A 24,693-nucleotide genomic window follows, 5' to 3' on the forward strand; every position below is an offset into this window, starting at 1 on the left:
TGTGGGGCAGTGGAGACAGAAGTTACCGATCTGTCTGCCCATCGCCGCTCCTGGTATATCATTAGGAGAGGGGTTGGAATAATGGCGGCAGAAGCTAATAACTGCAATTGTGATCATATCTGGGTACATCTCTGAACCTACTTGGAAAGCTATCCAGGTACATAGTAAATAGGCTTTGTCTGTCATACAATGACTATGAATTAAAATTATGGTCTGATTCATGAATCAATGTAAAAATAATTTTGAGTTCCATTCAGAGTTAACCTGTCATGGGCAGTGAGCACCACATTAGTCATGAGAACCTACCTAATTATGTCATTTGTGCATCCCGCCGGTCATCAGAATTCGATTTCTATTAACGCTTTCATGACAACATACCAGGAAATTAATGGAAGAAGGAAATGTGCCTATCCCTTTGTCTGAAGAGGTTAATGTTTCAAATGATGTGCTAAGAAAACCCTCTACAAATTGTATTGTTCGACCATCAGGCACTTGACATCTTTCTAATTGGGTTCTCATTTTTTGTAGCTTTAGCTTTTTATTACTGTGCTCTTTCCAGACAGTTGTGAAATTTTTATACACATGTTCCACTTGCAAGTATTTCATAGAAGGAATGTTGAGATCTATTCTTAACTACTGAATACTATCTATGTTCTCTGACTGAACTCATTACATAGCGGATCTAATGCTACAATCCCATAAACCTTTCAGTAGGAGTTTGCTCAGGTTTTTGGCTGGTTCACATACGTTGTAGTCTGCTAAAAATGGAGGGCTGATGATGGATACTCCGTCTAGATTAACAGATTGGAGTTGAGAGTCCACCTAACTATATAATAGAACTACAGCTGTCATTAAAACTGTGTGCAAGAGGCTAACATTACTAAAAAAAAAAAAAAGTGTTGCGCATCAGGATTTCTTTCTTAAGCCCGCAAAATGTTTTCTTTGTAACAAGATTTCCTGGCAGTTTCAATCTGTTATACAGTGTATTGATGCAGAGATCGTCTTTTTCTTTTTCTAGTCCTGTGAACACTCCGCCACCCACCAAGAACAATAAGAAGCAGCAGAGATCGGGAGGAAATAGCACAGAAAAAAGGGGGCTGATATTTAATGGGAGTGAGCAGGATGACTTGTGGATCAACTCACGCAGCAGTTTTCAGAGAGGTTGGTGCATAACACTTTCTCAGACTATCACTGGTGAAGCACTGCTTGCAGAAGTAATGAGTTAGCAGTGCAGGAATTACTTGTAACATCCGATACAGAGGGAAACCGACCTTGCCAGTTGTGACCGTGTATGTATGTCAACAATCTACCTTTAGTGCCACACTGGAACGGTGCATAGCACAGCTACTGGGATTGAATAGAATAGACAATAGAAAAAAAAAAGGGTTTCATTTTAAAACGGCATGGAATGTTTATTTTAGAAGTTATCTCCTGCTCTGCTGATTGAATATTAATCTCACGCATGAGGCTACTGCAGCCTCTAGCATTCAAATGACAGAATAGGAGAATTTAGAAATGATACACACTGTGCAATAAGGGAAATTGAGCACTTTATCAGGAACTGTGTAAGGAGGCTCTGGGAGTCTCCACCATGGAGATACAGATAGGGCTGCATAAATAAAGTGCTTTCATTCCTCAATTTAGTGAATTGAACTGTGAGACTGCATGAGTGTAATTCATACACCAAAACCACTTTAAGCTAAAATAGTGTTTGTGCTTAGTGGGCCTTTAACATATTGCAATTCCTTTCTCACTTCTTGTTTGTCAGTTTACTACAATAGCTAGCCATTTTGAGATTATTTTTGGCATTTCTATAGCACTAGCTTATCCCACAGCACTTTACAGTAATAATATAAGGAGGGAATTTAACAACAAACAAGAGAAACTATTTAAAATTTTGAGTTGACGTGTTCCCTGCTCAAATGTGCTTACAAACCAAAGGAGATAAGGTATACAAATACAGCAGGATGGGCAGTGTGGACCCACTAGGAACGTTAGAGAGTAAGAGGTAGGCTTGGGAAGTGACCGTTATCATATGAGTCCATAGGCTATTCTGCAGAGGTGTTTTTTAAGGGACTTGTTAAAGGATTGAAAAGCACTGGAGAGCCTGAAGGGCGAGGCAGTCTGTTCAATAGGAACATAGCTGCCCATAAGAATTCCTGCAAGCGTGAATTAGCAATATGTGTGTGAGCAGTGGACAGGAAACTGAGATAATTTGAATAATTACATATATTTTGACACCTTCTTAATTTTTTTTATTTAAGTCTAAATCCATTGCAGCACAGCTTCTATGAAGGGAGGACAGATCAACCAAAACTATAAAAGCGTTCTTCCTCGCCCCATCACCCTTTCTTGTTCAGGGTAACTACAAATTGATTAATTATGCATCTGATTTTCAAATAGAAACAGGCTGAATGAAGGAATGTAACTTTTCCCATTACAGGTTTATTTTTCATATAAAGTTTGTGCACATTGCATGTCTAACCTGACTGCAAATGCTGGTGCTCATTTCTCTGCAAAGCTAAGCTATCGAGCTGGCTGCAGAATGAAAAGCTTCTGTGTTCATTCTCTGTCTTTGTACCCCTTTCCTTGTGAGATGCGAACCTTTTAATCTCCCCGTTTTGAAGTGTAATTTGTCCCACGCAGGCAATTTGGTCCTACAAAGACTTAATTGTTACATAGAGACCTTCGTGGACCTTTAGAAGTGATTTTCCAGCGCTGATATAATGCTGGCCAATATTTCCTGAACCCTTGTCTCCAGGAGGATTGATTGAAATATTGCATTTAAGTCCAGAATCAAAGCTTTGCTAATATAAAAGCTCTGTGCACGTCCATCTCTCTTCACAGTTAAAACTAAGGGACATAGAGACATTATTTAATTGACTATTCCAACCTGCTCTAAATGCATCAACTCATTGCGAACAATTCAACTTGCATCTATTGTTCATACCAGTAAAACCAGAAAAGGGTGATATTTGACGAGAGCAGCCATAGAAATAAGAAATAACTCCTGACACTTTCTCCAAGGCTGTCACTACATTAAGTTTCTCTGTCTCCAAATGGTGTCATGAGATTGAACCCAAACAGCAGCCAAGGTTAATCCCACTGCGCAGTCAGAAAGACTTCAATACGGCCGCAGACTTGCTATCCAACAAAAATCAATTTCTAATTTGAGACAAAATCATTTTTGACTAACGGGTTTGGGCCCTATTATTTCTGCTGTATCGTGCTCTGACATGAGTGCTTTGTGCAGCACTCACCAAATTCTAATCAGCCTTTTGTTACGGTTGGGCTTTGTATTAACCGGCCCCAAACAAAGTACCAGCTCTCCACAAGGAGAATTTTGTCAAAGTCGGGATGATTTAGAATTTTAGCTTTTTATCTATATAGTCTTTAGTATTCATTATTTATTTGGAAGTTTCCCTTTTAAGTAGTTACCTGATTCTGTAGAGATACATGGAGTCTCCACCTCAACATGCATAATGTTAACCCTGATGTATCCCATTCTAATCATACATGGTAAATTGTGCTTTGTATTGGTGTTTATCATCATGTTTTTTTTTTTTTAATTCTTTATTTTTGTTGTGCATTGCATTACAGAGATGTATAATTGACATTTTTAGCAAAGTAAACAATATGATATTGTACGTGTTACACATATAGTGATTATGCACATTTTTTTTTTATGTTTAACATGGGTGGGTCCCTAGTGGGCTATTGGCGAGTATGGTACATGGTGTATTGGTGTTGTCTGTTCAGGCCCCGGTAGGGTGGTGCATGAGGTGCATGTTCCTAAGGCAATGTAGGGGTTTACAAGGCGGTCGTGTCCGCTCATTGGTGGGCAAGTTTGGAAACATGCACGGGTCTAGGGTTAAATTGTGTGGTTTTCCTGCACTTGGGTGCCGGTATTGTGGTGGGGGTGACCTTTGGCTACCTTCGTGCATGGCTTAGCCGTGCGGTGGAGGTGTTGCCCCTGACCAAGGGGGTAGCGGGGGGGGGGGGGGGTGTTTGCAGTGAAGTAGCGAGTTATACGTGGCTTTATGGAACCGGACTGGTGCCTTATGTGGTACTGCTTCGTGGGTGCCTGGTCAAGATATAGTGAGCCTGGTCTCTCTATTCCTAGGAGACCCAGGTCAGTGTTTGTGTCCTCGTATGAGTGAGTCTGCGTTAAGAAACTAAAAAATAAGGCAACAACTGTAAACCAAAATCAAAATGTTACAACTGAACAACTTTGCAGCCTAAGGCTGCTGGATCGGTGAGTCTCTCCAATGGATTTGGGTTGGAGCTGGTGGCTGCCCTGCCAGTCAGGTGTCAGGCGGATGGTCGGCTGCGGTCCTCGGTATGAATGGTACCACACTGGATGGGTCCCATCCGTGGGCGCGGTTTAATCCTGCTGAGGCGGTCGTCTCGTTCGGTATGTCTAGTGTTGCGAGGAATGCAGGAATATCAGTCCCAGAGTTCAGCTTTTGTACGGTCCCTTTGTGTGAGACGAGGAGGGTTCGTGGCGTTCCCCACCTGTAGGATACTCCTGCTGCCCGCAGCCGGGTGGTGACCGGGTTCATGGATTTTCGCCATTGAAGAGTGGCTTTGGATAGGTCCTGGTAGAAGGACAATTGCGCGTCTTCAAATGCAAGTGGGGTCTTATTCCGTACCGCTGTCATTATTTGCCCCTTATCTTGTGGCAGTGCACAGCGGAGAATGACGTCGCCGGGCATTGTAGAAGTGGTTGTGGTGGGCGTCGGCAAGCGGTATAGCCCAGCAATGGTGATTTTTTTCGCGGTGGCGGGTGGCAGCACCGAGGCCAGCAGCCTTCTCACATAATGTGGTAGTTCCTCCTGGGAAACGGTGGTCGGTATGCCCCTTAGCTTTATGTGGTTGCGGCGGTATCTGTCTTCCTGCGCCGCTACTTGTAATGAGAGCGCCTGTTGGGCTGCTTGTAGGTGGAGTATAGATGCTTGCATGGTAGAGGTGTCTTGGCGGAGCTCTTTAATACCTGTTTCAGTTGTCTCTATTCTGCCTGTCAGTTGTTGTATAGACGTTTTTAAGATGGGCAGGTCAGTAGTGAGGAGGCTTTGAATATCCTGCAGCATTGTGTATAGGATTTGGAGGTCCTGTTTGGTTGCAGGCTCAGTAGTACCTGCTGAAGTTGTGGGCTGTTGCTGCATGTCCTCCGGTGGGCTCTGGGTCTGAGGTGTGAGAGGTGCAGCTGTGTGGGGAGCCCCTGGAGGAGTTTGATTTTCGGCGGCCGCCATCTTGGCTGGAGTGTGCCGCTGGAGCATAGCTCCGATATCCCTCTGCTCTGGGGCATTACCTGGTGTAGGCTTCTGGTTCCTGCGCCCCATGGGTGTATAGGCAGGTGCTGTGTGTGGCGACCACCACTCCGCTGTGTCTCCAGCAAGGTCCCTGCTCCAGAGGTACTCGAGGCCTCGGTCTGTGGGCCTGCAGTAGGCCCCGGTCTTGCGTTTCGCCTTAAAGTGTTTCGGGGAGTATTGGAAGGGCATCAGAGGATTCTGTGGGGTGTCCCCCGGCAGTATCTGGTGTTTGCAGGGTCGGATGGTGGATAATTGCCAAGATTAGACTTAGATTAAGTTTAGTATTAACGGAGCTGGGAGAAATGGCGTCCGGTCCGGTTCAGTGCCAGGCTCCGCCCCTATCATCATGTTTTTATCTATCTTTAAGCTAATTTAGAGGTACCAGCGAACCTTTATTAGTGTCATATAAATATGGTTTCGGTGCTTAAGTATCTGTTGTGGAGGTCGGTGAAGGTTACAGATGATGGGGTGCTGGCTTTTAGAGGGTTATGCAGCGATGCACAGTTTTTTTCTTTATTAACAGTTTAGTAGATATACCTCAACGAAAATACGCATCTTTTTTTGCAGTCTTTACAAATCCTCCCATTTTGGAATACTCTAATCAGAGGCTGGATCCTCAAACATGCACGGGACAGAGAATTTCCTATGTTTCTCAATGAACGACTACTTCCTGCCATGCCTGCTGCTTCCATTAACTCTGTGCAACTAACAGAAGAGGAAGAAAACAGTCATTCTTTCTTCCCCCAATCAATTTTTAACCCCTTAAGGACCAAACTTCTGGAATAAAAGGGAATCATGACGTGTCACACACGTCATGTGTCCTTAAGGGGTTAAAATACCTTTATTTCATCATATATGCATAAAATCAGTCCTGGGACACAGCGGGGGAAGATACCTAGAAGTCAACGCCTATACGTTATACATACCTTTGCAAATTGCCGATTTCAATAGATCAAACGGTCATGAAAATTCAAGCTGTCGTGCTTTGTGTGTGGAGTGTTACTTTACTCATGACAAACTTATTTTTTTTTGTTTTGTTTTTTAGTTTTTTTTTTTTCTTTCTTTCCCAAGATTATTCTTTTAACTTGAAATGTATTCCTTATCATAGAAGTTTTACTAATTCATTAGTTTTTAAATAACTATTGCAACAAAAAGGATTAGCCTCCGCTGACGTATGCAAAACAACAATCTATTGTGCTACCGGCTAACATTTTTTAGTTTAAAAAAATATACTATAACAATATTTTCAAACAAAAAATGTTCAGGTGTAGAACATTACGTAGTAATGCAAATTCATGCATCCATTCCAAAATCTGAGCTCATTCATTTATATGAATTTTCCAAAAAATGTGCATTTGAATGCTATTCTTAAATACTTTGTTTGCCGCTCTTTAGATCTTCTGTCCACATTTCAAGAGATTTCCAAGCCAGTGTCATACTATGGGGGCTCATCAATGCAAAGCATCTGTCTGTGTGGCATTTGGTTCTGTTATATCCCAGCCTTGGCTCAACGTCTATGTCTAAAATAGCAGGCGGCTGCTCACCGTTTCCAGACATGTGGGATGAAACCTAGAATTAGTTCTCGTATTTTGCATGGCATTTCTCGTTGGGTACAGACATAAAAACCTAAAACTTTTATAAATGTTGCTACCCTTAACTAAATTCTCAAGTTGTTTGTATAATTGGTCATAACAACATTGAAAAAAGATTAATTCTTTCTTTAATATAAATATTATTGAAAATTGAAAGAAATCATTAATTTCATTGAAACCCTTAGGAGTTATTGTATGTAATGAGTGAATCCATCTAGCTTCAGTGTGTGTGTGTGTGTTCGTTACAGGACGGGGTATTGATATGTGGAGTTGGGCATGGTTGTTGTTGTTTTTTGTTTTGTATTTTTAATAAATTTGTATGCAACTTTTTCAGTGTCCCGAAAGGATGCAGCAACATCTCCCAGTGTAACAAGTGAAGGCCCCAAGGTGATAGCCTCAGAAACCTCGCCAGTCCGCCACAACGTTTGTCGGTAAGAAGCAGAAACAAGATGGCTGTATTTGTTATCCCTGTAATATTGAATGTACACACTCAATGACTGTTTTCATTTTATAACGTTTGGAAACAAACAAATTCTCCTGTCTTTCAACTTTTCTTTGTATGAAATACTTTGTCCACTTTCTTTTTACCATTTGTGTGTTTATAACCCACACTCCAGGCCCCACAATATTTTCCTATCCATCCAACATGTCTTGTTGCAGCTCCTTCTTTGTAAGTCCAACATGTTGGCGTTTTATAAATAATAGTAATTATATATATATATATATATATATATATATATATATATATATATATATATAAAAAAAAATTTAATTTACATGTTGATGTTGGTGTAGTGTAGGGTTAATAATTACTGTTATAGTAGTGTAGGGGTTAAATCCTAACCATGAAAGCCTGCTACTCCTGAATGCTGAACAGTAAGGCAGCAACCGGTGCCATAAACTAAAACAGCCAAACTCTGTTGGGATCTCTTTATTGATGTAAGGCTTAATTTCAATGATCGTTCCAGTGCATGTTCTAGAAGTGCTGCTGAATTGTTTCTTCATGCAATACACAGTTTAAAATTCACCTGCCAGAAAGGGTCATTGGTTCACTTAAATATTAAAGGAAGCTGATAAACATAAAGTATTTACCACATTGTTAAAAGATATATAAAATAAATATGCTCCGTACTGTTCAGTAGAGACCTATCGTTCAGGAGCAGGGTTCTGCATGCTGAGCCAATGTCTAGTGCAGGAAGCCAGTTGCTCAATCTTTTTGCTGTCAGTTCAGTCTGGAGGACAAAGCAGGTCCTCTTCTGCTGAATAAAATAGTTCATCCTTCAAAAGGGACACGTTCTCATCCTCTGACTATGGTTCCTTATTTCACCCCAGGGATCAGAGGGTCTAGGTCTCTTTCACAGGCACACTGCATGCCTTACGCCTTGCAAGACTGCTTATCAAACACAGGACAAGTCATTGAGAGAACAGTCAGAAGATACTGTTGCATGCCCTGACACAAGGCAAGCATGCGCTCTTCATCACCACATTGTCACAGGTTACACTAAAGTTTGTCTTATCCTTTCTTTTGCTCAAGGAGCAGAGGATCGTCAATCTGGCAAACTAAAAGCTGTAGTACTCTTTTCTTTCTTTTATATCAGTGATAAATGACTTACCTATTCCCTTTATAGTGTTGCCTGTTATAGGAATAGCAGCTACTATAAATGCAGACTGATCCTTAAAATAAAGTAACATCCTAAACCAGGGGTTCTCAACCCAGTCCTCAGGACCCCCTACCAGTCCAGGATTTGGGGATTACCTGGGTGTGTCTAAGGTGTTTAGAAAAAGGGGGAAAAAAAACACCTTAGACTCTAAGGTGTTTTTTTTTCTTTTTCTAAACACCTTAGACACACCCAGGTAATCCCTAAACCCTGGACTGGTAGGGGTTCCTTGAGGACAAGGTTGAGAACCCCTGCCCTACACCAAAATAGACTAGGTTACAAGAAAAAGACTGCACAGCAAGGTAGAGGAACATTACAATTAACTATACCAGCAGAAAAAAAATACTTCTACAGTACAGCACAGCAAAAACAACAAGGTTTTTACAGCGGCAAATTTCAGATAGCATTAAGCTGATCTCGGCATTCTTCTCCTTTAATTCAAATTGCAGATATTCCAGCACCTCTCCACTCAATGATATCCCATGCGCCAAATTCTTGTGGACACATAAGACTTGTTAAACATGGTGTTGATTCCGAAACATACTGGAAAACAAGATTAATGCTTGGCCTTAACAAAACCGTACCATCAAATCCCAATGTAGGTCACAAAAACAAAACCATAAAACTAGGAATGTCTCTGCAGAGTAGTGAGCAGAAAAAAGACTTGGAGCTACATGGGAATAGAGCCCTTTAAATTCCATTTCATGTTCTTGAAGTGAATGGTATTGGCTATCCATAGTTGTGCTGCCATGGGTATAAACATATACTAAGAGGACTGTGTGTTCTCTCCAACTGCATATTGTGCAACGCTGGCACAGCCTGCCCAGTTTTTGTGGTATAAATCCATATACAGGATTATTATACATTCTAGTTCAGATCCAGGAAGGAAACAGGAGTTTGAATGCACTCTGCAGGTGTCTGTAGTAACCTGTTCACAGCACTATGCAGTCTGAAAGTAAAACAGAATTATCACTCATTTGCAGTTTGTGATTTCTGAATTGTAACTGTTTGCTTCTAATTTATGTATCTGTGCCACCTTCAAATTGGGCACTGGGTTTTACCCTGGTTAGGGAGAGACGAAACCCACTCACCAGTGGAATCAAACGTATTTGTTTTCATCTCTATATTTGTAAGAAATTAGCTTTAGATTGGGAATACTTAGTTGTCCAGACATTTTGGTAATATATGTCCACATTCAGGCATTGCCACTTTCAGTTATGTTGGAGCAGATTCGTCTTGATTTGGAATAAGCCTTTACACTGGTTGCACGTGTATAGAATAGAAATCTATGGCTTTCAGAGGGTTAAGAGCTGAACCCAGAAATACAGCGAGAAAGGATCCTTTCCGCATGGGAAATTTCCTTCCAGCAGGAGCCTCGGTGTCTATTCTCGAGCTCAGCCTATAAATCTATTTGTTTATTGCCTGGAAATCCTGTAGAATTGAAACATACCTTAAATTGAGACTTTCTGCACATTTGCAGGACGCACTTCTTTGTGAATATAAATTGAAAATCAAGGCATGGTAATTGACAGGACTAGTTACCTCGATCCCATAATCCTGCTTTATTGGGATTGTCATTTTAGAACATTTCAGACATTGATATAAATTTAAATGCATCACTTTCAGGAAGAATCATAATTCTATTCAACTATATTTTTTTGTTTCTTGCTTATTGGAGAGTTTTTTTTCACATTTTTCATCAATTGTTCATAACCGAAGAGGGCATATTGACATATAAAGATAAAGTAGAGCCTTAAACTCTGAAATATCCTGTGAATAAACCACAATCGGCAATCACTGTATGTCTAGCCTGGGATATTTTATTCCTTTCTATTTGTCATTATTAAGAGTAGCAATGTTTGTAACTGGTGCAGCAGAGCTTGCACACCAATCTTCTCCTGTTGCCTTTAGATAAATTTTTTTCTGACAAATCCAGGCAAAAATTCTTGGCATGATTTCCATAATTTGGCCATGAATCTTCCATGTCACCGAATATTCTGTTGGGTAGTATTGAAGGTGGCCTTTGTGCTCTGAGGGTTGCTGGCTGGTCAAACAGGCCATCTTCTACCTTGCAGGTGTAGAGTTGTGTGGTGTACTTGTACGGTACTTGTGAAACCTTTTAGTCTCTGGACTGGCACTTCTTCCAGCCATTCATTTCGTTAGAGGAGAAGGTTCTCCCACAAAGGCAAAAGTAAGGATGGGGCTTCCTTTTATAAAACATCCCAGTCTATCCTGGATGTGGTGCGATACTACCACTGCCCCCATGCCACATTTTGCCTACTGGTATTTATGCTTGTTTTCTGTCTTGGCTTGATTAATCATTTAATTTTTGTGTAATTTTTTTTTACTGTGAACTTCTTGTGGAGTCCATTGATCACTGGCCATGCAAAAGATTTCCCTTATATCCCCTCTGTGGGGTTTCTCCTCTTTTAAATCAAAGTTCTTAATTTAACTCTTCAGTTTATTGTCTGTGTTGGTTACTAACACAAATAGGCATTCTTCTTGATGCCTATTATTGAAGAAGGACACATCTGAATACACTTTGGTTTCTTGACAACTTTAGTGTTTTATTTTATATTTTCACATGACTGCACATAGTATGTCCTCCCATAGCAAAATGTATAATTTAATATTTTTCTGCATTAACATTCTTTTGACTCTCCATACTACAAATATATTGTGTCAGCAGGCATCCTTCACAGCCACACCAGTCCCTCCCAGTCCACCTCATCTTTATATTCCCCCATTATTCTATCATCTCATCAGTCCTCCTCCGCCCAAATCATTGGACCTTATTACTCCATGCCATTATTTCATCTACCTTTCCTTTGTTTGTCCAAAGTTTCAATATTAAAGGGCTTTGCCAGATACCTAAGATACTGGGATATTCTTGGTAGAGCTTTCTGAAAAAAAAAAAAAAGTCTGTTACTAGCTGTAGGACTTTGTCAAAAGCACTCTTACATACACTGCTCAAAAAAAATAAATGGAACATAAAAAAATAAAACATCCTAGATCTGAATGAATTAAATATTCTTCTGAAATACTACGTTGTTCTTTACATAGTTGAATGTGCTGAGAACAAAATCACACAAAAATAAAAAAATGTAAATCAAATTTTTCCCTTCAGATTAGAGCCAGTGCTTTACCAATGGGATTTCTAATCTGGAGGGAAAAAACAGGCAGGCAATTCTCCAAATTTTTTAACACCCTCCCCCTAATTGAATCCTTTCCTTTAAATCCAAACTCACCTTGAACAACCCCAGTTCTTTGCCTGCCTTCGGCAGGGGTGGTTAGGCAGGTTTTTTTCTCCAAGGAAGCAGGTGAGAAGGGCTGAGGCTCGGGAAGGCTCTGCTTCCTTTCTTGGGTAAGTATAAATTAAAACGCCGGACGGCGGGGTCTGCCTGTGTTTTTATGCCGTCTCGTCCGCGCCACGAGCCGGTCAGACGAAGGACGCAGGCGTGCGTCGGCTGGGAGGTCCTGGCGGTGGAACGCACGCACACGTTGCGTTCCACCGGGGGTTCGCGGAGCGCTATGCACATGCGCAATGCGAACCTGGATTCAGCCGCCAATTCTGAGCTTGGCGTTTTGGTTCAGTGGCGGACAGGACTTAAAGGAGCAACTTACCAGCAGCCACCTCTGTTTTCCAAGAGCTCTCAAAACTGTTGCAAGTGTGTTTCTCACCTGCCCTCCAACACACTGTGAGGCCATTTAAGGTAAGACATTTTAGCTTTTATTTTAAATGGCTCTAGCCTGAATCTTAAAGGGAAAAAATAATAATTACATTTTAATTTTATTTTTTCCCTTTCTTTTCTTTCCTCAGTATGTCTAATCCTGAGATTCCGGATAAATCATCAGAAAAGGGGAAATGACAAGCATTTAAGTTGCTCTGTATGTTGCCAACCTATGCCAGATGGTTATAAAAAGAAGCTTTGCTTGCTATGTTCTAAAGAAGCTTCAGAGGAAGCGAAAAAAATCTGAAATGTCCACATTTCTCAGCTGGTTACAGCAGAGTATGCAGCAAACTTTTGTGGATATGCAGTCGGCAGCTATACAGACAGCCCAGGCTTCGGTTGCCCAGGATTTACAGATATTAAAGCATTCAAAGAAAAGACTGAGATCATGGGAAGATTCAGATACAAGCTCAGGTACTTGTGCTTCTGATTCTGGTGAGGATTCCGGTAGTGATTCATCGGATGAGGAATTTGCATTTCCAGAAGAAGCCATTGGGAAACTAATAAAGGAAGTGCAGAGCATTTTGGAGAATGGGGTGTCAGGAAAAAAGACTAAAGTTTTCCCTTTACACCCACAGCTTAAGGAGTTGGTTTTAAGAGAACGGAAGTTCCCAAGCCACAAACCTTTTATTTCAAAACATTTTAAAACACTTTTTTCCATAGAAGCGGACCAGGACTGCCAGTTGGATACAGTCCCTGTAGTGGACGTTCCTATTGCACAAATAGGAAAGAAAACTACGTTACCTATTGGGGACTCGAGTGGGCTAAGAGATGTCATGGAAAAGCGCATGGACTCATCCTTAAAGAAGATATTTGTCTCCTCAGCGGCCAAAGCAAAAGCTCTTATTGCAGGAACATCCGTGGCTAAAGCCCAAAAACATTGGCTAGAAGAACTAGAGAAGGTTTATGCAGGAGAATCTAAGGAAGATCCAGTAAAGCTGTTAAAAAATATCAAAATGTCGGCAGATTTTTTGGTAGATGCTTCTTCAGAAAGTCTGAAACTATCTGCTAAGAATTTGGGTCTTACGACAGTAGCTAGAAGAGCACTTTGGCTTAGGAACTGGTCAGCTGACGCAGCATCAAAAAATGCCTTATGTGACTTGCCCTTTGAAGCTGGAAGACTATTCGGCTCTAAATTGGATGATCTGTTAAAACAAATGAAGGAAGGCAGGAATGCTTTGCCTGAATCCCATAAGAAACTGTTTTGGATCCGTAAATCGGGGACTCCTCCCTCATTTAGAAGTTCCTTTCGCAGGAACAACTACAGGGGTCAACAAAAGAGGGTTTTCGATTCTAGGAAGAAAGAAAGATTCACGGACAAGAGAAATAAAATGTTGTGACGCCAGGCCAGTGGGAGGAAGGTTGATGCACTTTCTAAATCACTGGGAAAGGACGACATCAGATCGATGGGTTCTCTCAGTAAGCTGATCTTGTACCTACCTGGCGACTGAAAGCTGTGGTCCTGTACACAAAGGAGTACTGGCTCCGAGGCGAGGCTTGCACACTGTGTTTTAGTCCCTTGGAAGCATATCCTTTGTCTTCTTAGATGAAGCCTGCTCGACTGGTGAGCGGGGTGAACCAACTGTACCAGGACGACATCAGATCGCTGGGTTCTCTCTGGAACTGTCAAATACCCCAACGAAAATGTTCTTATGTTCCAAGGTTCATTCTCCAGAAACAGAGATAACGTTGATGCAAGAAGTATTGTGGAAGAGGTTCCTCTAAGAGAAAGACTTCAAGGCTATTTTCGGTGCCAAAACCAGATGGCTCTTTCAGACCCATATTAGACCTAAAAGCCGTAAACAGGTGTATTATAAAAAAGAAGTTCCGGATGGAAACAATAAAATCAGCTACACTTCTTATTCAACCAAGAAATTGGTTTGCGTCCCTGGATTTAAAAGACGCCTATCTTCACGTGCCCATAGCAGAATCCAGCAAAATGCTTCTAAGATTTGCGGTCTGCATCCAATCGGTAACCAGGCATTACCAATTCAAGGCCCTGCCATTCGGCCTGTCATCTGCACCCAGGGTATTCACAAAGCTGCTAGTAGTCATCTCAGCATACCTAATAGGTTTGGGGATTTATGTCATCCCTTATTTGGACGACTGGCTTTTGATTGCAGGGTCACAAGAACAACTAAAATTAGACCTTTGTACAGCTCTACAAGCTCTTCAAACGCATGGCTGGCTAATAAATTTCAGCAAGTCGGAATTAGTGCCGGTTCAAAGGATTCAGTTCTTAGGTCTAATTTTGGACTCAATCTCTATGAAGATTTTCCTGCCGGAAGAGAAGAAGCTAAAGATAATACAATCAATTCAGAAGCTCAGGGAAAAAGGTGTTTTTTCAATCAGAGAAGCAATGAGTTTACTGGGTCTTTTTACAGCTTCGATCCCTGCAGTCGGTTGGGCAAAAGCCAGAATGAGGCCTCTTCAGAGAAACATTCTACAAGTCTGGAATCGACAGACAGACGGCCTGGACGGGCTCATGATATTCAACAATCTAACGTTGAGGAGTCTTCATTGGTGGACCTCATCTCGATTCCTGCAAGCAGGTCTTTCATTCCAAATGAAGTCCTTCAGAATAATAATTACAGACGCCTCGGCACTAGGCTGGGGGGCCCATTTGGTAGACATAAAGAAGCAAGGGTGTTGGCAAGAAAAGGATGCGAGAACTTCCTCAAATTTCAAGGAATTGAAGGCCGTGTGGATGGCTCTCTTGGCATTTCAGTTCCTGATAAAAGATCAGCATATTCAGATACGTTCAGACAATCGAACGATAGTGGCGTTTTTGAACAAATAAGGAGGTACACGATCAACGAAGTTGGAAAGTCTACGTTCAAAGATCATGCTATGGTCAGAAGTTCACCTTCGATCAATCTCAGCGTTTCACATTTTAGGAAAATTCAACGTATTAGCAGACGCCCTGAGCCGTCATCACTTGAAGCAAACAGATTGGTCCCTTTCGTGCAGAATTTTCAAGCTTATTACAGTGAATTTCGGTTGTCCAGAAATAGACCTTATGGCCTCCAGGACAAACGGGAAGACCAGACGTTTTGCATCTCTGAACCCTGCAGACAATCCAGATATCATAGATGCTCTGTCAGTGCCATGGAAGTTCAACCTTGCATATATCTTCCCACCAGTAGTTCTTATTCCCAGAGTACTTCAAAAGATCAAGTTGGAAAGAGTAAGGATTATCATAATCCTTCCCTGGTGGCCAAGACGAAGTTGGTTTTCGGTTCTTCTAAATGTACCAGGGGTCACTTTTTGGAAACTTCCTCTATCAGAAGAAATTTTAGAACACGCCATGGTGCCTCTTCCAACCCATCAGAGATTCCAGTTGACGGCTTGGTATCTGAACTCCAGATTTTAGAGAGTAAAGGTCTAGATCCTGAGGTTATAAAAATTTTATTAGCTACTAACAAAGAATCTACGTCTAAAATTTACTCCAGGATTTGGAAGAAATTTTGTCAGTGGTGTTGTAGGTTTAAAGTGAACCCTGTTTCAGCCTCCATCCAGAAGATTCTCAAATTCCTTCAGATGGGATTTGCAAAGGGTTTAAAGCCAGCTTCGTTAAAATTACAAGTTTCTGCGATCAGTTTCTTTTCTTTCAGATGTTTAGCCTCAAACATTCTGATATCAAGGTTCTTCAGGGCTCTAGCCCATTTGGTTCCCAACATCAGGGAAACCTGTCCACCCCTAAATTTAGTCTTATCCGCTCTTTGTGAGCCACCCTTTGAACCGATAGAGGAGGCGTCTCTGAAGATTATATCGTTAAAAATCGTATTTTTTGGTGGCAATCACATCAGCCAAGAGAGTGGGTGAAATCCAAGCTCTTCGGGCGAATTTTCCGTTTTTGGTTTTTCATCAAGACAAGGTGGTTTTAAAGCTCGACCCCTCGTTTATCCCCAAGGTTCTGACTTTTTCTAACATCAACCAAGAAGTTGTTTTTGTCAAAATCCTTCTAATACCTTGGAAAGAAAATGTCACTGCCTAGACGTGAAGAGATGTCTTATGCAATATCTTAAATCTACTGAATCCTTTAGGAGGGATAACAGTCTTTTTGTCTTGGTCAATGGCACAAGGAAGGGTAGGAAGGCTTCAAAGAGTTCGCTGGCTAGATGGCTGAAGGATTGTATTCTTTTGGCTTATTCCACAAGTGGCGCGGAAATTGCAGGCCCCATAAAGGCCCATTTAACTAGAGCTATATCTACGTCCTGGGCTCTGCGAGCGGCAGCTACACCTTCTCAGATTTGTTCAGCGGCTACTTGGTCTTCACTACATACATTCTCGAAACATTACAGGTTAGACATACTGGCCTCAGAAGATGCAGCTTTTGGGCGTAAGGTGCTTCAAGCAGTGGTGAAATAAATCCCGCCCTTAGGAATTGCTTTGTCATATCCCATTGGTAAAGCACTGCCTCTAATCTGAAGGGAAAAACATAATTTTTTACTTACCGTAAATTTATTTTTCCTGAAGATTCGAGGCAGTTCTATATTTCCCCCCCTTTTTTTCTAATAAACTGAGATTTGCAGGTACTTGGCTTGTGTATTTTCTGGGGTTGTTCAGGGTGAGTTTGGTTTTAAAGGAAAGGATTCAATTAGGGGGAGGGTGTTAAAAAATTTGGAGAGTTGCCTGCCTGTTTTTTCCCTCCAGATTAGAAATCCCATTGGTAAAGCACTGCCTCTAATCTTCAGGAAAAATTAATTTACGGTAAGTAAAAATTTGTTTTTCAACCCATGGAGGTCTGGATTTGGAGTCACACTCAAAATTAAAGTGGAAAAACACACTACAGGCTGATCCAACTTTGATGTAATGTCCTTAAAACAAGTCAAAATGAGGCTAAGTAGTGTGTGTGGCCTCCACGTGCCTGTATGAGCTCCCTACAACGCCTGTGCATGCTCCTGATGAGGTGGCGGATGGTCTCCTGAGGGACCTCCTCCCAGACCTGGACTAAAGCATCTGCCAACTCCTGGACAGTCTGTGGTGCAATGTGACGTTGGTGGATGGAGTGAGACATGATGTCCCAGATGTGCTCAATTGGATTCAGGACTGGGGAACGGGCGAGCCAGTCCATAGCATCAATGCCTTCGTCTTGCAGGAACTGCTAACACACTCCAGCCACATGAGGTCTAGCATTGTCTTGCATTAGGAGGAACCCAGGGCCAACCACACCAGCATATGGTCTCACAAGGGGTCTGAGGATCTCATCTCTGTACCTAATGGCAGTCAGGCTACCTCTGGCGAGCACATGGAGGGCTGTGCGCCCCCCAAACAAATGCCACCCCACACCATTACTGACCCACTGCCAAACCGGTCATGCTGGAGGATGTTGCAGGCAGCAGAACGTTCTCCACGGCGTCTTAAGACTCTGTCACGTCTTCTGATGTACTGGCCTGTCTCCTGCTAGCGCCTCCATGCTCTGGACACTACGCTGACAGACAGCAAACCTTCTTGCCACAGCTCGCATTGATGTGCCATCCTGGATGAGCTGCACTACCTGAGCCACTTGTGTGGGTTGTAGACTCAGTCTCACGCTACCACTAGAGTGAAAGCACCGCCAGCATTCAAAAGTGACCAAAACATCAGTCAGGAAGCATAGGAACTGAGAAGTGGTCTGTGGTCTCCACCTGCAGAGCCACTCCTTTATTGGGGGTGTCTTGCTAATTGCCTATAATTTCCACTTGTTGTCAATCACATGCTGCTGTGCAAATGGGATAGTCACTCACTGTTGCTTCCTAAGTTTGATTTCACAGAAGTGTGATTGACTTGGAGTTACATTGTGTTGTTTAAGTGTTCCCTTTATTTTTTTTGAGAAGTGTACTTCAGTAACACCACTGTGAAAAAGGTTTATGGGATAAGTACAGTGCACCCATGGAGACCACATTTACCTTCTTCTGCAAGGCATTTCAGAAATAGCTGGATTTGTTGCAAACAATATTCAGATGTAACTTTTTGTATTAAATGTTTTTTTCCAGTATCTTTAATGTATCTGCATGACGCATTACAAAAGTGTGAGTGTGAGCTTGATGTGCCATTTAATCTCGATTCCGCACGAGTTTAATGTTTTACTGTGCGTCCTGATTGCTGTGTAATGACTTCTCTGTGTAAACCATCCTGGATAAAGGCATTATACGTGTATTGTACACCTTCTGTCATTGACTCGTCGGCATTTTATTTTCTTGCTGCATGTATGGTTATTTAGTAGTTCTGTTTCTTCGGCTGTGAAAATGTTAAAGCCCTCCATTTTGGAATGAAGTTACATCCCCATTCCCTACAGATTATTTATTGGATGCATGCAAGCCAAATCTCCACGTATACTGTGACACTTAAATGGGTTTTACAGAAAAATATTATATTTTTCTTTCATTTGCCCACAGTGACTGCGACTACTTTAATCCAGATATGAAATGGCTCCTGGCTGCTTGCAGTTGTTTAGTGAGCTTATATTTTAAAAGAAACATCATCTTGGTATATGGTTATGTTATTTTTCAATAATTAAACGACTTGGGTTTTAACTCTGCCCTTACCTCTCGAGACTACTATCACAGATTGCTCTTGAAGTACAAATTCTTCTTTTCTGTGTCTATTTTAGCAATGAACATTTTTTTTTTTTTTTTAAGTTCCTTTGGACAAAGCCTTTTTTATATTTAATGATGACTTACTGTAAATTACTACTCAGAAGGCTTTTTCTGGAAATCGTGCCAGTCAGTCCTCTAGGCTCCCGGTGCTGACTGCACAACAACTGTATAGATCAAGAAGAAAGTCCTCCGGAGCAGAGTTTTTCTGCTCCCGCCCTCCCTGCTGAACTACTAGTTACTAAGTGGCACACAATAATGTTTCGCTGTTGTGCTATTCTTACAATGGCGTAAGCTAGACCTTACTTACTGTTACTGTTTGTGTTAATAGGGCACTCTATTTTTATTATACATATGCATTCTTATTCTTAGATTACCTGTCAGTCTGCAAATACAATATATTGTCAAAAGTATGGACACCCCTACTATTGATTTGAGTTCGAGCATTTCAGCTGAACCCATTGCTAGCAGGGGCAACACATCCAGCACAGCTATGAAAATTGTTATTATACACTATACAGCATATCCATATGCTTACCATGGGGTGAGCCAGCAGTCGGTCACTGTCTGTGCAGCATTTTAGTTGTATTATATGTACATGCACTTACCATGGGGTGAGCCAGCCGTCAGTCACTGTTTGTCTGTGCAGCATTTTAGTTGTATTATATGTACATGCACTTACCATGAGGGTTGATAATGGATATACTGTGCACAAAAAACGCCCACTCGGTTTCTCTCTTTCTCTGTTTATAGCACATAAACAGTACAATTTCTACATATTTGCATTCAAGAGTGGATAACAAACTTCTTTAAAAAGTTTGTAACGTGCAGGCGCTGTGAGTCTGAAAGAACAACAACTTTATTTTTTATTGGCTTCATATAGATTTTTTTCCCTCCAGTTTATATATATATATATATATTTATTTATTTTTTTATGATCATTTACATGCATAAATGCACATTGCTTGCCAAATATACTTATTTCAGGCATATAATTGCTTAGGATATGATAGCAATGCTGGCAGTAGATATGATAATGTTTACTTATAGCAATGAGGAGAGGCCTGTTGAAATTGACATTTCCACTTAAAACGTGTTCAAGGATCATTGTCAGATTAAACTTGTTTCCCTTTATACTTTTATTTTTAATTTTTTTTATTTTTTTTTTTATTATCTCCTCTGCGAAAAGTGCAAGTGTCCAGAAAGCGTCCAGCACAGTTCCATATGCAGGTGATAAAAAGCAGGCATCGGTAAATTAATCTCCCACTTACTCGGAGAGCAGGTCGTTAATTGCTCTCTCTGCTTGCTGTCGATATAATGTGAAAATTTTCATTCCCCATTCAAGACAGGGGAAGGTTGTAGCCGAAAATGTTAACATTTGCATTTTTATTTGTTGATTTATTTAAAGGACAGCCTCTCAAGGCAATCCATCACGGTGGTGAAACCCTGAATATGAATAATGTATTGCGGAGTTGGTGGTTACAAAGTGTAATAAGCATCCAGGACAGAAGCAGAATCTTAACTACGCTGCAAATGTAATATTTATCGACTCATAAACTTTATTGCTTTCGAGGTTCAATAATACTGACCATAGGACATTAATATCACTTATCTTACTTTTATTTAGGGCACTTCTGCAAAATAACTAGTCTATTTAATGCTTACTGCAAAATAATTTAAATTTACAGCGCTGTTGTGTGCAGCGTGATTATTTAATTTTCATGCATTTGGTTGTTTGTTGCACTCGATCACGAGAGTAACTCTTATGGTTTCTTATAAAAATTCTTATAAGCATGCATCTTATACTGGCGCACCAAAGTCCAGCTTCCGTGCCTTAGGATGCTGTTGGACTACTTTTTCTCGAATCCTTGGAAATGGAGTCCACTTAGCTAGAGGTCCAAGACTGAACAATCCTGACCTGTGAGTTAAAGAGTGAAATTATGAAGATTTCACATCATCTTCTCAAATCCGTGTGCTTTTTGTTCACGTTTCATGCCATACTCCACTCACTCTCTAACCATGTCTAGCCGCAATTTGAGACTTTCTATCTGGTAAATAGGAGCCGTCTCTCCGCAGCTGTATTGTATTGCTACATTTGGAATATTCCCTCTTTGTGAGTTATTTATAATTGCTAATACCTCAGTGATAAGTGTGTAGTACAGAGGGCTTAAGAGCAGAACTGAGACTGGATTGAATAATCTCCCTATTAAATCTTTAAGCCACATCAGATCTATTCCCCCTACTGAAAGTTAACCTCTTACTGTATCTTATAAACCGTAGCCCTGTTATCGGCATCTAGTAAGCCAGCTCCTTACTGAACTGGGCTGGTTAATCAATGGGGTAAGACTCAACGCACCTCAAGAAATGGTACACTCTAGAAGGTGTACCATGAATCTTACCTTTTCCCACAGAACTTATATTTTATATCACAAAGTGCTAAATCTTTTCAGTATTATTTCTTGTAGCTTTCATTCCTTTCCAGTGATCTTTTTGCTCACTGACTGAAAGCTTGTCAGTGTGTCCTATGTGATCTGTGATCTGAACCATATCCGTTTATTGTGTGCACACATTTTTACTTTGCATGGCAATAATTTCCCATAAAGCCTCACATGCCATATTTTTATGTCAACAATTGAAGTTTAGAGAGAAAAAAAATGTTGAACAAAGGATCATATATAATATATATTTTAATAAATAGCTACAAAGGAACTTGAGATAACTACCCCTCTTCTCTCTTCCTATACAAGTATGTTTGACTTAGAAACCATATTCATTCACTGAAAATCAGGGAGGTGAGTGGATGAAGAAGAGGTCTCATTACAGAAATTGAATATTTATAAGTTACTTAGGCTTGGAAACATTTGTATAGGACATAAGTGCAACTTACCACTATGTATGCCCATTATATGTCCACATACCGGCATACTTTTTAAATTCTGTTGGCATTTTTATAAAGCTAAATTGCTGCACGTCATCGGTTTCCTTAGAAATACCCATATGCACAGTGTTTGACTATTTTTATTTATTTTTATCTCACTATGTGTCACAATGGTAATTTTGCTTTGACACTATTTCACAACCTGTCTGAACCCTGTCCAAACTATTTAAAAAAAAAAAAAAAAACGAATACTAAAATGTTGGAGTTCTGTAAATAATGAATAAAATTATGTAGAAGTTTTTTTTTTATCTGCCTCTGAACAGCAATACATACACAAAATGCTGTTTTATCCCATGTTTTATATGCATTTATTTTTGTGTGCATACTAATGAATGGTTGACTAGATTTGCAAAAAAATATAAAATTTAAAGCTAGAAAAGTCAGTCCGTCTCCCTCACCCCCACCCATTTTTTTTAAAATGATTTTACAATAATGTGCTATGTGCAGAAGTAATTATTTGTTGTTGAAACAATTTGTTTGTGTGAAAGGGTTTATGGAAGTCCTATATCTGTCAAACTTGGAGCCCTCACAAAGTGCTCAGCAGATAAGCTGAAAAATCAGTTTAAGAATAAAATAACGTATAGATTGTATTAGGTTTCTCTATTCATATGTAGATGTGGATGATGTAACCACTTTGAATCCTATATTTCTTCTCCGTGTCTCTCATTTGCCTGCAGTACTGCTACAATCAACATACTAACCAAAATGCTTGAGGCGACAGGTTTTGTTTGAATAAAATAATCAACTGACATTATCTGTTCCCAGTGGTTGGTTGCTTTAATCTACAGTTTTCCATTTACAGTTCTCCATTTGTGCTGCTTAGCAGCAATTAGAATGGTTCAGCCCCAGGCTGGAAATCCATGCTTCTCACAGATAAACAGTACCTCTAAGTGGATCTAATGTGCATCATTAGGTGGAGCAATTAATCAATGTACTTCAATATGTGCTCCAAGATTTTGGTAAAAGAGGTCAGCTAACACTTAAAATACCACTGTGTACACCACACGTGCCCCTCTGGAGGGTACTGGAGTGAATAGCGGCATATTTCACAGCACACATTCAAAAAGAAGCATATTTTTTACCCTTAAAACTAAATAAAACATGGAGGTCATCAATTTTACCATGAAACTCAGAGCAGTAACTAGACTTTGGACTATAGAGAGTTGTAACTTTACCCAAATAAATTAAACAAGTCTCGTATACACTGCCTTCTAGAATCATGAATGTATTCCGTAACATGACCGATCTACAGGTGATACTCGAAAAATTAGGATATCGTGCAAAAGTTCATTTAGTTCAGTAATGCAACGTAAAAGTGGAAACTAATATATGAGGTAGACGCATTACATGCAAAGCAAGATAGTTTAAGCCGTAATTTGTCATAAGTGCGATGATTATGGCTTACAGCTCATGAAAACCCCAAATCCACAATCTCAATAAATTAAAAAATTGTGAAAAGGTGCAATATTCTAGGCTCACAGTGTCCCACTCTAATCAGCTAAGCAAGCCATAACACCTGCAAAGGGTTTCTGAGCCTTTAAATGGTCTCTCAGTCTGGTTCCGTAGGAATCATAATTATGGGGAAGACAGCTGACCTGACAGTTGTGCAGAAAACCATCATTGACACTATCCATAAGGAAGGAAAGCCTTAAAAAGGTAATTGCGAAGGAAGTTGGATGTTCCCAACGTGCTGTATCAAAGCACATTAATAGAAAGTTATGTGGAAGAAAAAGGTGCACAAGCAACAGGGATGACTGCAGCCATTCAAATGTGTTGGGGACTTTCACAAGGAGTGGACTGAGGCTGGAGTCAGTGCATCAAGAGCCACCACACACAGATGGATTCTGGACATGTGCTTCAGATGTCATATTCCTCTTGTCAAGCCGCTCCTGAACAACAAACAACGTCAGAAGCGTCTTACCTGGGCTAAAGAAAAACAGACCTGATCTGTTGCTCAGTAGTCCAAAATCCTCTTTTCTGATGAGAGCAACTTTTGCATCTCATTTGGAAACCAAGGACCCAGAGTCTGGAGGAAGAATTGAGAGGCACACACTGGAAGATGCTTGAAGTCCAGTGTGAAGTTTCCACAGTCTGTGTTGATTTGGGGAGCCATGTCATCTGCTGGTGTTGGTCCACTGTGCGTCATTAAGTCCGGGGTCAACGCAGCCGTCTACCAGGAGATTTTGGAGCACTTCATGCTTCCTTCCGCAGACAAGCTTTATGGGGATGCTGACTTTGTTTTCCAGCAGGACTTGGCACCTGCCCACACTGCCAAAAGCACCAAAGCCTGGTTCAATGACCATGGGATTACTGTGCTTGATTGACCAGCAAACTCGCCTGACCTGAACCCCTTAGAGAATCTATAGGGCATTGCCAAGAGAAAGATGAGACATGAGACCGAACAATGCAGAAGAGCTGAAGGTTGCTATTGAAGCATCCTTGTCTTCCATAACACCTCAGCAGTGCCACAAGCTGATAGCTTCCATGCCACGCCGCATTGAGGCAGTAATTGCTGCAATAGGGGCCCAAACCAAGTACTGAGTCCATATGCATGCTTATGCTTTTCAGAGGTCCGATATTGTTCTATGTACACTCCTTGTTTTATTGATTGCATGTAATGTTCTAATTTACTGAGATTGTGGATTTGGGGTTTTCATGAGCTGTAAGTCATGATCATCGCACTTATGACAAATCACGGCTTGAACTATCTTGCTTTGCATGTAATGCGTCTATCTCCTATATTAGTTTCCCCTTTTACGTTGCATTATTGAAATAAATGAACTTTTGCACTATATTCTAATTTTTTGAGTATCACCTGTAGATTAAGATAGTCTTAGCGTATATATGCCAGACATCATTAACCTCACAAATGTACTGTACAGCA

The 24,693-nt window shown here is 40.8% G+C and overlaps 1 protein-coding gene across 3 annotated transcripts in view; it reads left to right on the forward strand.

Annotated features, from left to right (window-relative positions):
- The window catches only part of KIAA1328 (KIAA1328 ortholog), a 164,391-nt gene that overhangs the window by 129,777 nt on the left and 9,921 nt on the right, over positions 1-24,693 (forward strand). For all 3 annotated transcript variants that reach the window (XM_063453826.1, XM_063453827.1, XM_063453829.1), the window contains exons 9-10: positions 1,019-1,161; positions 7,239-7,335. In XM_063453826.1, coding sequence (XP_063309896.1) covers positions 1,019-1,161; positions 7,239-7,335 — 240 coding nt within the window. The remainder of the gene's footprint in view (positions 1-1,018; positions 1,162-7,238; positions 7,336-24,693) is intronic.

This window comes from Pelobates fuscus, chromosome 5, assembly GCF_036172605.1.
Source record: "Pelobates fuscus isolate aPelFus1 chromosome 5, aPelFus1.pri, whole genome shotgun sequence".
NCBI lineage: Eukaryota > Metazoa > Chordata > Amphibia > Anura > Pelobatidae > Pelobates > Pelobates fuscus.